Source organism: Miniopterus schreibersii (genome assembly GCF_964146895.1).
Source record: "Miniopterus schreibersii genome assembly, chromosome: 2".
NCBI lineage: Eukaryota > Metazoa > Chordata > Mammalia > Chiroptera > Miniopteridae > Miniopterus > Miniopterus schreibersii.
Genome location: NC_138102.1, coordinates 49,337,997 through 49,354,819, shown reverse-complemented (window position 1 = coordinate 49,354,819; position 16,823 = coordinate 49,337,997). Strand labels below are relative to the sequence as shown.

Genomic DNA, 16,823 nt, shown 5'->3' with positions numbered 1-16,823 from the left:
GCTGTCATCTGATAGGAATATAATAATCAGAGAGAGAAAAAAACCTCCTCTCTACAAGCCTGCATACATACCTGAGAGCAACTAGCCAGCTCAAGAAGTTAACAAGAACAAGGTAGTTCCTGAGGTCTGGGAAAAGGAAAATTTCTTTCTGCCTTACAATTATACACTCATGATTTAATACTAAATTTCCACTTTTAATTTATAGGGTTTTAAAAGAATAAGAAAAACCCTGAAAGACCAAAAAGTGAACTAACTTAATTAACCAGAATTTCGTTTAGGACATTTTTTGTTTTAAAAGGTTAAAAGACTTTTGTAAGAGAGGAAAAAAAAATCTTTAATATTTATATAAATTCTAAAAGAAGTAAAAATAATTTTCTATAATTAGTTCACATTATGGGTAAGGGGAAAAAAGAAAATACAGATAATAAAGTTTGTATAATACTGTAAAATAGCCATTGATATTTTAACATACCAAACAAGAAACTGTTTGCTTTCTTTCTGTAACTTTTGGAGCCAATGATTAGTGTTCCAAGTAAGACTGGAAATACAGTCCTCATAACACAGTTCTGTTAATAGATTTCCTTCAATTAAGCTCAACCATACTTTCTACAGATAATCAGCTAAAACAGTGAAATCTTGTCTTCCTAGTAAACTACCAGTTGATACATTTGATCACATTGCAATAAAACAAGCATTATGGAATACTCTCCCATTCCTGCAACATGATTTCAATAAATGCTTGGGCAGTGGTTAAATACTAAAATTAATTTTTAAAGTATTACAATTATCCAATAACATTTAAAACAACAATGCTTAGGTAGAGACATAAAATACTGAAATACGTAAAATGACAACTCAACCATCCCTTGAAGTAATCCTAATCAATCTTTTAACCAATAATACATAATTTTCCTCATTTTTTTCCTGTAAGAAATAGCTAACTACATTGTTCTCAACCCTTTTTTCACTCCCAACTCAGCCCAGACCTAACTTGTGATGAGAACTATAATTAAAAATGAGTTTCAAGTTTTAGGAAGCATACTGTAATAGGGAAGAGCTTTAAACTTGGAGTTCAGAAGTGAATGGAAGAGTTATAAGCAGAAAGGAATAAAGTGCTAGTGAATACAGCAGTTACTCTATACTTCATAGGCTGAACAGAATTTGTGCCAGCAAAGGCAAGCACTTGAGAACACTATATATAAAACTATACTAAGAAACATAATATGAATTATCATAACCAAATTGAAATTGTTTCAGTTGGTAAGACAAAAACAGTAGCAACAACAGGTGTGGAGAATTGGTATAGATATATTAAACTGTTTTAGATTAAACACTAATATACACCAGGGAAGCTATATATGTGAAAGGAACCTTAGAGATTGTCTAGTCCAACCGCTTTCATTTTACAGAGAAGGAAATAGCCCTGGATAAGTTAAGAGACTTATCTAGGGCCACAGAGTGAGTTACAGAGCTGGGACCAAAAGCTAAATCTCTTAACCCTTATCCAGTATTCTACATTAGGTCATCTTTGGATATAAAAAATTAGTGGGATGGACTAGATTGGTGGCTCTTGCCATTTCTATTCTTACATACTAATAGAAACCAAAAGGCTATTTTACTCCTGAAACTGACTACAACATTTAATTCTCTAAAAACATTAATGGCTTACTGTTATGGAAATTCCACTGAGACTACCTGTGTATTCCTCCATCAGCATTTGTAACCCTAGTGGTGCAATACCTAACTGTAACAATGGTTTAGCAAAATGGTCCCATATGACTGAGAAGACGTTCAACAGATATTTTTGAAAAATTGATAAGAATTAACAAGGGAGGTAATTGTCACTCCATTATTGGAGATTCAAATGTGCATTCATTCATTAATTCATCCAACAAACATCTTCGTGCCAACTATGAGCCAGGCTTTGTGATAATCACTAAAGATAAAAAGATGAATAAGACATGGTCCCCTTCCTAGAGGAGCTTATAATCTAGTGGGGAAGACAGACATATAAACCAGATAAATTATATTACAATATAAGTACTTATAACAGAGATATGAACAAAGCGCTGTATTAGAAGGGAGGGTAAAGGTATGAACTGGCTAATGACCGAGAAGTCTACTAATATTGTACATGAACTACCACATTTATTGCACACACAATCTTAAGCTCAATCAATAATTAGAAAGGAGGTAGCAATATAGTTTTTTAAAAAATAAAGACAGCTGGCACTGAAATCACAATGCGTGCATTCAAACCTAGCCCTTCCATGACTAGCAATGACTGAACAAGTCACTCCATCTCTATTAACCCAAGTTTCCTTATCTGTAAAATGGGAATTAACTACTTTAAAGAGATAGCTTAAATTTTGAATGAGAACAGATGAAAGTACATGTAGAGTACTAGTATTTATAAACATATTAATTTTAAAAATTCAATAGCAATGAAAATCTAGGTAATATTTATAATTAAAATCATTGCTAATAAAAATATAATTGTGAGCCTAATTAACATTGCTAATATTTAATTCCCATACTTTAGGACCAAACTGAAATATATTTGTCTTCTGACTCATTCATAGAAAAATGGCTTAAAACATTTTAATTTTAGGTTACTAGAGAAATGTAAAACTAAGAGAATTACCTATTTATGAATTTAAATAAATAATAGGTCATTTCAGTTACATAATAAGGGATTTTACAGTAATTTTTAAAGTATCAGGCTAAAATTTACTAATCAAATTATAAAGCCAAAAATCAGCATGGAGATTTAACTGGCCTTTGAAAGATTGTTTCTTTGTAATACCTGTTTGGTGTAAAGAGAAGAAACGTGAGCCTCTGCCAATTTGGCACCTTTCACGACTACTAAAAAGAAAAGAAAACAAACTTACCTATCAAATCAGAATAGTACACAGTCAATAGACAAGAGACTACATAAAAATATACCACAGATCTTAGTAAAGAAGTTTTTGAGTAAGGTCATTATTTTGACAAAAGAAATCTGATTCTGAAATTTTAAATATAAATATATGCAAACTGCAAGTCAAACATTCCTAAGAAATAGTATTACCATCAAGAATATATATGTAACTTTAACCCTAAGTGTGGGGAAAATCCACTAGTCACTCCACTGATAGAAGACTGTGGGTGGTGGCATTAGTTTGTGATTGTGCGGACCACAGTATGGAAAGAAAGTGATGTTTTTAATGTGCCTTTTAATATAATCACTATAATCTCAGGAGGAGCAGAAACACTTGTAAACAAATGATGAATTAAAAAATATAAATATGTATTCTCCCACCCCCTCATTCTACAAAGAATGCATTTATTTCCTATATCAATTTTAAGTGATCATGTTCACTTGCCAGAGAAATCCACTTAAAAATCACAAAATTTGTTGTAAATGTCAAAGATTTTTATACAAGTATAGGAAACACACACTTAAAATATCAGACTGAAACACTTACCAAACAGTGTTTTCCTAAAGTAGTATCTATAGTACATTTCTTTATTCATACATCTTCAAATGGTCAAGTGTTCTTTCATACATCCAAAATGTAATGTGATGGTTTTCTCATTCACCAAATGTTAGCTCTACTTGAAGTCTGGTTCCAAACTAATCAGCCTGCTTTTAAATTTTAAGACATCTGTTGAAAATTTATAGGATCAAACCAAACTGAAGTGGTATAAATTTTAAACATTGGATTGTACATTATTGTAAAGGTATAAGTAACCATTATTACTAAGAATAAGTTAGTGATTATAGCTCCTTTTGTGATAATTGGGGGAAAGGGTAGATCACCATCAGGAATGGTCTATTTTAACTTTTTTTCTTTTCTTTCTTTTTTCTTTTTCTTTTCTTTTTTTCTCTTTTTTTTTTTTGAATCAAAGAACATTGTCTTGGTGTGGTTTTTTTGTCATTGCTTTTTTTTTTCTTTTCTTTTCTTTTTAAAAGACCATTCCACTTTATTTTAAACATCTGAATGCATAAGGAGAGTCATATGCAAAGCAGTCATACACCATTATCATTGAAACCCATATGGTAAAATACATACACAAGTCCAACAAAAGGCTAATACATAGTAAAGCCTAAGCATACTACTATGTAATATTATGAATACATACTTGGAGACTTTAGTTAGAGTACTATGTTATCTATTCATTTTTTAAAACATTCATTAAGATTTTAAATGCAAATTCATTCCTTATTTGGAGTAAAACAAAATCCTCTAAATTATTACAAGTATTGGTCATAAGTTTTCAGACCTATTCATTAAATTACAAAGAACCCAAAGAATTCCGTAATGTTCAGTAGAAGTACGTAATAAAAACATTGCATGTTTCTAGTGTGATGTCTTTAGCAACTGTTTACTGAAATAAAATGCAAACATCAATCTTTCAAAATACAGGATCAGAAGGTAGTTTTCTTCTCTTCTATTTGTGAAATCCATCTTCATCACATTTACCAAAAATTGTTTTTACAAATATGTAAAAGTACATTAGATAATACTAATGAAACACAGGTAGAGTTCTAGCATATGCAGATCAATGATCAGTCAAATCATCTTCTCCAAGAACGAGATTCATTGTCCTCTTCTTCTTCATCATCATCTTGAAGTAATGAGTCATCCACCATAGACTCTTCCTGAAACTTTAGGTTAAAATGCATTTAGGAATTTACCCAAAAAAAAAAAGAAAAGAAAAAAGGTGACACTTTTAAATATTGATTTCTCTCAACAGAGTTGAATACAAAAGGTATTTCTACAGCTAGAACATTCAACAAACAAAGAAAAGCAACCTTTACTGACTCAATGGTTTCTCTACAGTATCTATTCTATTGCTTGTATCAAATAGGCACTAAAGAATTATCAAAGTAAGCTTTCATACATGCCGTTTCTCCCTCCTCTCTTTACCAAATAATGCTACCTTCTATACCTACAAAACACTACTTAATATCTTTTTTTTTTTATTTAAAGAAAACATCAGTAAGTCTTCTCTGACTTACCCTAACACTGGACACTAAATCAACCAATAAGCTGTATAAAAGTCTATCCAGATTTTCTACTGTATGTAAGCAAACATATTCTTTATAGCATTCCTTTCTTTTCTCCATTCCTTTCATAAAAGCTTCTCAGACTGCTTTTCAAACTTTTCAAAATACCTAATACCAGGAGCTCTCCTGCTTTTCTCCCCATTCAATTCAAACTCATGGAAGGACAAAGGTATAATCTAAAATATAAAATGACAAATCATGTATATGAGTTTCAAAACACACAATTTATTCTTGCATTTGACTATGGATATCTGTTAACAGCCTTGAATGCTCTTCAAACAAAATGAAGTGACACTGAAAATCTAACAAAGGTAAAACATGGGTTCATTTGGTGTCCCTATCTTACCTTTATTTTTTAACTTCCTCAACATTTTCCTACAGCTTATTTCACGATTAAACAAAATAGAGTTGCTTATTTTTAAGTTTGGGGTTGTTCAAAGGGCTCACTATTCTTTATGCTCACAAGTCTCAGTCATCAGATTAACTGCTGTTACCCAAGAAAAATGTATCTTACACACCTATCCCTCTGCTCAAATATGCCTCTCAACTATATTCCCCATCCAAGCTCTTGGTTATGGAAAACTTTATCATCACTTAGGGTTCAGCTCCACTGTCACCAACTCCTTCAAGATTCTTACGGACAGAAATAATCACTCCTTCCCTTGGATTCCGACAGCATGTTGTTCAAATCTTTATTCAGCATACCAGTCTGCCTTTTATTATTTATTTCTTACGTGTCTGTCAGCACTACCCCCCTTTCCAGGTTATAAGCTCCTTGATGATAGGGACCGTGTCTTATTCATTTTTATGCCTATCACAGTATCTACCATATAGTAGGCATTCTAATGAACTAAAACAATATGAATTAAAATAAAATATACCTGAAATGTTAATAAAGCAATTGAGAATATATACTCTAAAACTTGAAATATTACAAGATTTCCTGTAGATAAAAATCTAATGAATTATTGTCTTTTAAGAGTAAATGAAAACTGTGTCTGTGTGTGTATATATGTATATACACACACACATATGATTTGCATTCTTTTTGTATTAGCAATCCACAGATTTCATTAATCCAGAAAATTTAAAGTTGTCTGCATTTATCTCATATCCCCTGCCTGAAATATGGCTCAGGAATAAAAGCTTTATGTTAAAATCACAGCCATAAAACCACATTTTATATAAAAATGTGAACATTTAAGGGCAAAACCAAATGAAAAAAACAAACATACTTCCTCTTCATCAGGTTCAGCTTCTTCTGTTTCAACAGCTGAAATATTAGTTATTGGTTTATTCCACGCCAGTTTTAGATCCTGCCCTTTGAAACGAGCTCCATGAACTGCAGCCTAAAATAATTAAGAACATTAGAATATAGAATATTAATAATTTCTGAAGAAAATAAAATGTAATAGCACCTAATATTTAAATTAAATTACCTAAACACAGTAAAGACAGCTGTCTATTAATTTGCTTTGTGGTTATATACTTCTAACTTTACTACTTATTATAATTTACTTTTTATGGTTATTTCTAAAATCAGCCTAGTGATTAGAAATTTCTTTAAAAAGAAAACAAGAACAATTTCTCATAATTGATTACAGCTAATTCACTACTGGCCAATTTTTGACTAGAAGAACTATGTCTACATGTTTACAATGCAATGATAACTGCCATTTAAGGCAACAGTCTCAAAGTACTTAAAGATCCTGAATCAAAGTCTAAATTAGAATCAACAGGCTTAATGTATTTCTCTGCATTTTAATTCTTGTTCATTTACAAATGGCATATATAGTAACTAGAAACTTAACAGAATTAGAGTAATTTTGCATGTATAAAGTATCACATTATTTTTTAATTATATCACATGATTACAAATTGTTTGATATATCACTATTATAAAATATAAATATCTCAAGGGAAAAAATCCTAAACTTTTCTAGTATAAACTAACGTACTTTCTACAAAGCTTTCAGAATTGCATATAAAACTTAAACTTAGTAAACAGTAAAGTCTAAGTACTTGCTACATTAAGTGGCTGCTTTGGAAATAGTGGATTCAAATTAAAGTAACATGAACTTAGCATAAATCAATGTAAGCAACATACCGAAATAACTCATAGTCACAAAAGATTTATAGCACAATCTCAAAGTACAGCATAATGTGAAATGCAGAAACAATTACATGTTCAGTGACATCTGACCATGAGTTGTGTGATATTAAAGTCCCCAGGTATAAATTTTAAATCTACACATATAAATTTATGATAAATTTAAAAGATTCCATGCCTATTAAAATGCAGCTCAGGAGTTTTTAGTCCATGGCCTTCTCACAATGTCATGCAACTAAAAAATTTTAAAGTACTTATATATGAGATTTAAGTTCAGAAACAATTTGTAATTCTGGAAGCTGTAACTATTACATAAAAATATATTACTGTAAGGAATTCTAATTGAGTAAAATGTCTACTCATAAAACTCATCTTTTTATCCAGCCAGAAAAGGCAAAAAACGTTGGTGACATTTTCTATAAGTTCTTGACAAAAACTTCTGATGACCTAATTTTGTAAATCTCTATATTCAGCATTCGTTTCTTCAGATTTATAAGGTAAGTCTACAATTCTCTAAAGTTTTAATTTAAAAATTATTTACAGGATGATTTTCAAAACTTGGTATATTTAACGTTTTATTAACTGTTTCATTACTATTTGGCTGTATAAATTTTTACATTACTGAGTTCTTGCCTTTTGAATATATAAGTTTACTTCAGGTAATCTGCAACACAAAATCTTTATAAAGTTTAAAAAATATATTCTGCAAACCACCCATTATATTTTTTAAAAAATTCAAAGATTTCAAGTCACATAAAGAAAATCATAATCCATGATTATCCCACCCCTAAGAGTAACCACTAGTCTATGAGAGTTTGGAATAAAAGTCCTACATAGATAATAAAAGGGTTTGCGTACAAACATATGTATAATACATATATGGGAACACACTTTACTGGTTTTACAACTTCCTTCTTATATTATTAACCCATGTTTTTCACAGATCCTTTCCATATCCATACCAACAGATTTGTCAATTTTCTTGAATGACTATACACACACCTACATATGTACACATTTACCATTAATTTAAACCAATTTCTTCAATAGTTTTGTCATATTTCACAAAGTATTTTTTTTTTCTCAACTGGATATTGATTTTGTTCATGATGCATGTTTTTATTGAAGGAAGGGTTGTTGCTATGTTTTTGCTATAAAAAAGTTTTAAATTTTCATGTATGGTAATTTATCAACATTTATCTTTATGGCTTCCAAATACTGTGCAATAAGATTATTTTCAGAAATTCCCTGGGTTTTTATTAGTCTTAGGTATTAAAACACACACACACACACACACACACACACACACATAATCCTTTTATTCAACTTGAATTTAGTTTGATATTAAAAATAAAGACATGTCTTATTTTTTTTCAAATCGTTAGTCAGTTGTCCCAACACTACTTACTGAATAATGTTTTATTCCAATTGAAATAAAACATCTTTGTAATTCGCTAAAATTCTTGTCTTTACTTAGGTCTATTACTGGACTCTATTTTATCCTACCATTGTTCTATTCCATACCATATTAATTCTTTCTTTCATAATGAATTCCGTATCATTCCTCATCATTTTCAGAATATTCTTAGTTATTCTGACACTATTTTGTCCTTATGACTTTGAAATCTTTTGGCCAAGTTCAGTATCACACTGTCTTAATTACTGTTACTTATAATATGAACCAGATAAATGCTTTTCATAATGGTATACTATGGAAGCTGCTTCAAAAGTTCTGCAAAAGTGTCATTAAAGTGTATTTTAAAAATAAACGTTTTAACTATAAAAATTTTAATCAAGAATCATGTTTAAATGTATTCTATAGGATGTCTATTTGAGCAAAGGTGGTAGAACTCATAAAGGTGAAAGTGAAGCTAAATGCAAAATATAATACTGAATGTGAACTGTAATCAAAAAATAAATTTTAAAATACAATAAGAAAGAAAAGTGGGGAAAATAGCCTCACATGAAGATAAAATTGTATTTGCTCAATCTCAATGAAAATACAGCTGATAATTTAGACAAAAAACTATCAAAGAACTAAACAAAAAACAGAAAAAGAAAAAAAAAAATCTAAACAGATTTCTAAAGAAAAGGTTTTTAAAAAGATACATGGTCTAAAATCAGTATATGCTGATTATTTCACAGGTGAATTCTATTGAATTTCTAAGAAAATATATCTCCAATGCTACTTAAGTTAACTCAGAGTATAAAGATGGAAACTTCTGCCCTGGCCGGAATTGCTCCATGGTTAGAGCATTGGCCTGCACAGTAAAGGGTCGCAGGTTCACTTCCTGGTCAAGGGCACCTACCTCGGTTGAGGGTTCACTCCCCGCCCCTGGTTGGGTAAGTGCAGGAGGCAATCAGTCGATGTGTCTCTCTTGCATCAATGTTTCTCTCTCTCCCTCTGCCCCTCCCTGCCTTCTACTCTCTCTGAAAAAGCAATGGAAAAAATATCCTCAGGTGAGGATTAACAAAAAATAATAACAATATAATATAATAAAGATGGTAACTTTTCAATTACTGTTTATAAAACCAGGTAATATTGATACCTGATAAAAATAATTCTCTCCTAAGTTATTTTATTTTTTTAGAACCAGGTAAGCTTATTCTAAAGTTCACATAAAAAGTAAACATGTAAAAGCTACCAGAAGATTCTGAAAATGAATGATAACTAGGCATTAAATGGAATCCATACAACAGCCCTGACAAACTTAAAATACATTATAAAGTTAGTTTAATTAAAAGAGTGAGGAAGAAGCACACGAGCAGAAAACTGGCAATAGAAGAGAATAGTCCAAAACATGTCCATATAAACATAAGAAACTTTTATATACTAAGGTAAACTAGCTTTTACTCAATGTAATTAAGTAGACTCCCTATTTTACTCCTTACACAAAATAACTTTCATATGAATAAAAAAAAAAAAGTAAATATAAAATCTTAAAAACAAAAAAGGGAAAAAGAAAACTACTGTAGAACTAGGGAAAATGTTTTATCATTTCAGACTGGTAAAAACCTTTCAAACTGCAGAAAAAATTAACTGAACAATTCACTATTATTGCATGGTAAAATACAACACAAATGAAAAGTCATAAAAATGTTTAACACTTACGAACTAATTTTCTAGTATATAAAGACCTCCCACAATCCGTTCAGAAAAAATAATCAGGAGAATACATAACTCACCAAAAGTATAGGCAGTAACATTAACAACTGAGAGAAATAGAAATAAATAGCATTTAAACAAACCTGAAAACTGCTTAACTTCAATCATAAGAGAAAAGTGAGTTAAAACTGAAGTGAGCTGCTATTTTACAAAGGTAAAACTGTTTAATACCTCACTGTGACTTACATATCCATGGACTTTCTAAAAGAAAATTGATAAAATCATTATATATACTACACAAGGTACTCTTAAACATCTTTGGTGATTTTATTAAGTAAATTCAAAATATTACTGTTTACAAAGACACATCTTTAGTGGGTAAGCAAGTTGATACAACCTTGTACGGAGGGCAATTTCAGAACTATCCATCAAAAATTTAAACGAACATATCATTTCACCCAGCAGTAATATATCAAGAACATCTCTTATAGTCATATTCATCTATGTACAGATAAATATACACCATATTCACTGCTGTACAGTAAAAGAATAAAAATAATTAAAGTCCACCAACATGGTTGATTACATTTGATATATCCACATAATGAAATACCTATGCAATAATGAAATAAGGCAGCTCTTGATATGAAATGACCTGAGGATAGACTGGTAATATGTAAAAGTTAAAGAACACTGCACATATGCCACCATTTGTGGGAGGAAAGGAATTATTGATGTATTCTTGTAGACTCATAGACTCAGTACGAAAATATTAACAAACCCACCTAAAAATGTTTATATCTCTGGGCAAAGAGAAAGGATAAGGATGAGATGATTTACTTTTAACTTCACAACCTTTGGAGTTCTTATATCATGAACATGTGTTGTCTACCCAAAAACTAATTAATTTTAAAAATAAAATTTAGCCCAGCCGGGCGTGGCTCAGCGGTTGAGCATAGACCTAGGATCCAGGAGATAGGGTTCGATTCCCGGTCAGGGCACATGCCCGGGTTGCGGGCTAAGGCAGATCAATGAGTCTTTCATCATTGATGTTTCTATCTCTCTCTCCCTCTTCCCTTCCTCTCTCTGAAATTAATAAAAATGTTTTTAAAAAATTTTTTTTTAATAAAATAAAATATAAAGCTATATTTTAAAGTAGTAAAAAACACTCAAAAGTGTACACCAGCAGCTTTTTACACAATGAACATTATCAATAAATTAAAGAATACTCCCAGATTCAGTAATTTTTGTATAGCTGTGCCAACCCTCCTTGACTGAAGCATATTCTGAAATTGCAGAGGAATTAAAAAAAAAAAGTTACAATTCCTTATCTAGGCAAATGGGCATTTTCTTATTACCACTGTAAGAACAACTACAACCATAACAATAAACCAGGGAAACTACATGATTGTCATCTAAAATTTCCTTCTCAATTTAAATTTTTTACATTAAGACTGTCTCAATGGCTACAAATACTGACTTTGCAATATGTATATGCAGTATACATCTAATTAATACACCATAAGGGAAAGAAGAATTCAGAATATTAAACTCTTATTTCCAGCAATTATATTATTTGTGGTAAAGGTGATATTTTTATTTTTAGATTTATATATAGAGCACTTAACTAATTATGCTGGTCTCAGTGAAATGTTGAGTTATCAGCATGAAAAAAGGAGACAGAGATATGAAGACCCCTGAGATTAAAAACCATATAATCCAGAATTAACTTAACTTGCAAGTGTTAGTATTCCTTCCTCCCTCCCTCTCCTCCCTCCCTCTCTCCCTCCCTCCCTTTCCTTCCTTTTCTTCCTACCTCTCTACCACTCTACCTCTCTATGTGTACATATATGTGTATATGCATGTGTGTACAAAACCCCTATAGTTTAGAATGGAAAATATCTGTAGCAGCTTTGAATTCATTTTCTTCATATGTGTGTATATATGTGTATATGTATATGTGTACATGTGTGTACGAATGCATATATATTTTTTTCACTCCCAGCTACGACCACTGAAAAGGATTAGTGACTCTAACATACGCAGTAGTAATGAGTACCCCTAGTACTCATACTGTGGTTTTAAAATACCTTTGCTCAGTAAAAAGAATCAGAGCTCCTTAGAAAAATGACCAATTTCCAGGTCTAGAAAAGAAAATGTATAAGATGAACCCAGAATACCTTTTCATACCAGAAAGCAAAGTCACTATCATAACCCATTTAGGATCCTTTCAAAAGGACTCAGTTAACAAACTTGTATACTAGACACAAAAATGGGACAATACATAAACAACTGAGAACAATGAATCAATACCCATAAAGTGTTTCAATCTATGGGTTCATGATTGTATAATACTAATTATATCTCAAAATATGAACCTTATTCTGGATCCTTAAAGTGAATTACAAAAAAATTTAAGAAAATCAGGGAAATATAAACCCTGACTGGGGTATTTGATAATACCTAGGGAATATCAATCATTTTTTAGGTGTAATAATAGTACTGTTTTGTTTTTTCAAGGCTGTAACACTGAGAGACACACACTAAAATGTTTACAGATGAAATGATATGACTAAGAATGGCTCCAAAATAAGGACAGAGAGTGTAGTAGTTGAGAAATAGACAAAATAAGGCTATAAGTGGGTAGTTGCTGAAGGTGTATGATGAGTATATGGGGGTTCATTTCACAATTCTAATTTCTACTCTATGAAATGTAAAGAAAAATTCTATTTAAAAGCTAAAGCATTTTATTCATAGGCTTGCTTTAGCCCTCTGCCTATTTATTCTCGCACATCATCATTCAAAGTTTGAAGCAAATCAGGAACTAAAGAAAGCAGGCATACACAGAACAGAAGGAAAAAAGGCTGAAGGTCTGACAAATGATAGAGGATGAAAATAGTAAGAAAAGTAGTTATGAGGTGGGTTCAATATCTTACATGAAAAATGGTTCTGGAAATAATTAACATTTGGAAAAAAATGGTTAAGCAAAATTAAAAGAAGTTTTTACCTTCTGCCTTTTCAAATCACTTTAAATTGTGAATCTAAATGAAATATACAAAATGCAGCTTTTCACTAACTTATCTGACAAGAGAATTCTTTGTTAGGGGAGCTCTTGTAGAACCAGTGTCCTGTAAAATCAGTGTGGGAAAGCTGACCTAAGGTCAGGAGAGTTAAAGCTGCAATCCTATCCTAGTGTACCTTACATTTTTAGTAACCATAATGATTAAAATTAATCTATAAAAGAAGGCTAAAACCAAGTTTATTAATGTTTGTAATAACCACAGTATACAATGTTTATGCAGGAGTTACATTAAACGAACACAAATTAAAAAAAAAAAAAAGGTAAATTCTAGTTTTTAGAACTTACAGGGAAAGACTTCTTTTCATTCCTTTAACTCTTGACTTCAAGCTGCATGGCCGCCACTTTCCAACAAGTTTTAGACTTAGATTTACTAATTCTGGCAGCACAGTGCCCATCATATAGCAGTACTTAACAACTATTAAAGTAAATTCAGTAAAATCATACACAAACGTCTCTGCTATGTGTGATTTGATTTCTCTTGATTGAACCCACTTACACATACTGTTCTTGCTATTCAGTCAACCTCAACTACTGACTGTTAATGCTGTACTATCTTCTATGAACCCAATTTTGTATTTTGTATCTTCAGGTCTAAAGAATGAGTATTAAAATAATTTACTCTTTCTTGCCTCTATTTAGTTTCCAATCATTCCACATTCTGAAATACCACCACAATGATATTAATAACAGCTAACATTATAGCCAATGATAAGAGGGTTTACTATGTCCCATGCATTGTTTTAGGTACTTTATAAGTTATGAATTAGTGAATCCTCACAACTAGTGGGAGTTGCGGCATGGGTATCAAAAATGCACTAGAACAAGATTTCCTTTCCTTTTGATATAAAAAGCTATAGACCTCTTTGTGTATGGGACTGATTCTTATAAAATAGGAACTGTTCCTTTTCTAAAACTGGATCCTTGTATCTTACGAGGTATAGGAACAACTCAGTAGGAAAAACAACATTCTAATCAGTCATGGAAAAAGACTACTTTTTCTGTCTTATTTGGGTACTTATCCAACTTTAGTACATGGGGTGGTGATAGAAAAATAGAAAATAAAGCAGTAGAATCCATCTTCTAACTAACCAGAATCAAACAATAACCATCTTTACCTAAAGCTCAAAGTGTTCTGTTTATATTATTGTTCCTTAAAGTATTTTATCTTTTTTCCTGGGGAAAATTTCTCTTTTCAGTTATATTTGAATGTCTCAATTACCTTATTCCTGTACTTTCACTTTGAAATACTATGCATCTATTGATTATAGAAAAGAGACATTCATTCATTCATTCAGCTCTGACAAGAGTTCAGAAAATAAGAAAAATGAAATATTTGAAAATAAACATTAGCAAAGGTTGACAAGTTTCTTGAGAAAGTCTATCCTTGATTTTGACTTTATCTACATTTTGGTGTTAAAATTTCCTTTATTTTACATGATGATGATGATAATAAATGCAATCTTTTCTACATTTTAAGCATTCTTCCTTGAAAAAATTAAAAATTAGCACCCTTTTTTTGGCTTAGTTTTGTTTTTTGTTGTTGTTAAGTTTCTTTATCTTTATTGTTGAGAATATTACAGATGTCCCTTTTTATCCCCAATGATCCCCTCCATCTCGCATCTATCCCACCCCCAGGCTTTCCCCATACCAGTATCTGTGTCCATGGGTTATGCTTACAAACATGTAAGTTCTTTGATTAATCTCTCCCCACCCATTTCCCCCTCCCCACCGTTCCCCTGAGATCCCTCAGTCTGTTCCATGCTTCTATGTCTCCGGATCCACTTTGTCATCAGATTATTTTATTTAAAAAAAAAAATTAGCACCCTTATGTCAAACACATAAATTTAAATTAACTTCAACTTAATTTTCTATTCTCTTCTAAAATAGAATGTTATAAAACTTAAAGAAATTTTATGGCTTAAAGAAAAGTTTATGGTTTAACGACTTCTATAATTCAATTCCAAATGTTTATCACAGCAATGGTAGTTTTTCCTTTTAGTCTGTTCAGTAAATCCAACGAAAATGGTATTTACCACCCGGCCAGGCGTGGCTCAGCAGTTGAGCATCAACCTAGGATCCAGGCAATAGGGGTTGCAGGATGGATCCCCAGTCTGGGGCGTGCAGGAGGCAGCCGATCAATGACTCTCTCATCATTGATGTTGCTATCTCTCTCTCTCTCCCTCAATTCCTCTCTCTGAAATCAATAAAGATATATTTAAAAATAAAAATAAAATAAAATGGTATTTACCTTGAAAAGGTAACTCTCATTAGATTTAACTTAGCCTAAGTTATTTTGTCACTTACACAGTGTTAAAGTCTTTCTTATACATTAATCCCTGGTCTTTGGAATCCACGGCTGTTCATTTGGAAAATATATATATCATATAAATTTATATACACATATATGAAAATATACATCTGAGGTAGAAAAATCAAGACTCAAGAAAGAAGGTGGATGTTAATAAATCTTAGCAAGGGCAAAACTTCCAAAAATGATTTAAAAGGCAACAGGTTTTTTTCCCCCTCTTAGCCACATAAGCAAGCAGAAAAAAGTAGTACATATATTTTAAAAGTTGTTACTAATACAGTTCCTAATACAATATTTCAACCACCTGTATAATAACTACCATTGTTTTATAATGTGACTACTTTCTGGAAAATAAACAGAACTCAGCTACCTACCTAACATTACACTGAAAATTATCATTGAAGCCATCATTTAATGGAAGATAGTTAAATAAAAGATTACTCAAAACTAAATTTATAAAAATAGAACTCTAGGATAAGAAATTCCCACCCCACCAACCTAGAAACTAGGTTATTTCAGGGCTCAGCTGAACACTTTTCTGTGACTTATCAGAATCACAGTCTTTTACTGGGTACAATGCCCCAAGAGCAACTCCTACCAGGTAAGCCCCAGTAATGTACCACTGTGCTGGTAGGAAGTTTTTACTACAAAAAGGATAAATCAATTTTTAGAAGGTTTTTCAAAACTTATTTAGACCACAATCAACTTAAAACTTCTAAAAACCATCCAGCTTTTCATTCACATTAGATTAACTGTTTGGAACATTTAATGCATTTTCTCTAAGGACAAAATGGTACATCTATCTCTCTATAATTCAGAACAAAGAACAAACAAGGCTTAAAAGGTTTCTATAAATCCCCCACACCTCATACTCATTTCCCTTTTTAATCTTTTAAATTCAGAAGAAAGACAAGGTTGCATATACTTCTGGTCATTATTTGGAAAGACAATTCAAAATTAACAGTTTAAGACAACTATACTAAAAGGACCCTAAGCTGAAGCTTTATATCATGTCTTGGCAAAAAGTTGTAGAGGTCTAACCGGGCGTATGCTGAGCTTGGGACATTTCTTTAGAGTTCAGCCAACTGGGACTAGAAAGCAGCAGGTATCTCAACTTCTACCTTACCACTCACCACTCAGTCTGCCAAAGAAGACTGTTATGGG

At 31.5% G+C, this 16,823-nt stretch overlaps 1 protein-coding gene across 8 annotated transcripts in view; it reads right to left on the bottom strand.

Moving 5' to 3' along the window:
- RBM26 (RNA binding motif protein 26) overlaps positions 1 to 16,823 on the bottom strand; it is an 85,316-nt gene that overhangs the window by 3,604 nt on the left and 64,889 nt on the right. For 7 of the 8 annotated variants that reach the window (XM_081130701.1, XM_081130707.1, XM_081130703.1 and 4 more), the window contains 2 exons: positions 6,289 to 6,402; positions 3,790 to 4,651 (listed from right to left, as the gene is read on the bottom strand). In XM_081130701.1, coding sequence (XP_080986827.1) covers positions 4,562 to 4,651; positions 6,289 to 6,402 — 204 coding nt within the window. In that variant the 3' untranslated portion in view covers positions 3,790 to 4,561. Of the gene's footprint in view, positions 1 to 3,789; positions 4,652 to 6,288; positions 6,403 to 16,823 lie in introns of those variants that run through there. The other variant, XM_081130706.1, reaches the window with a different exon arrangement.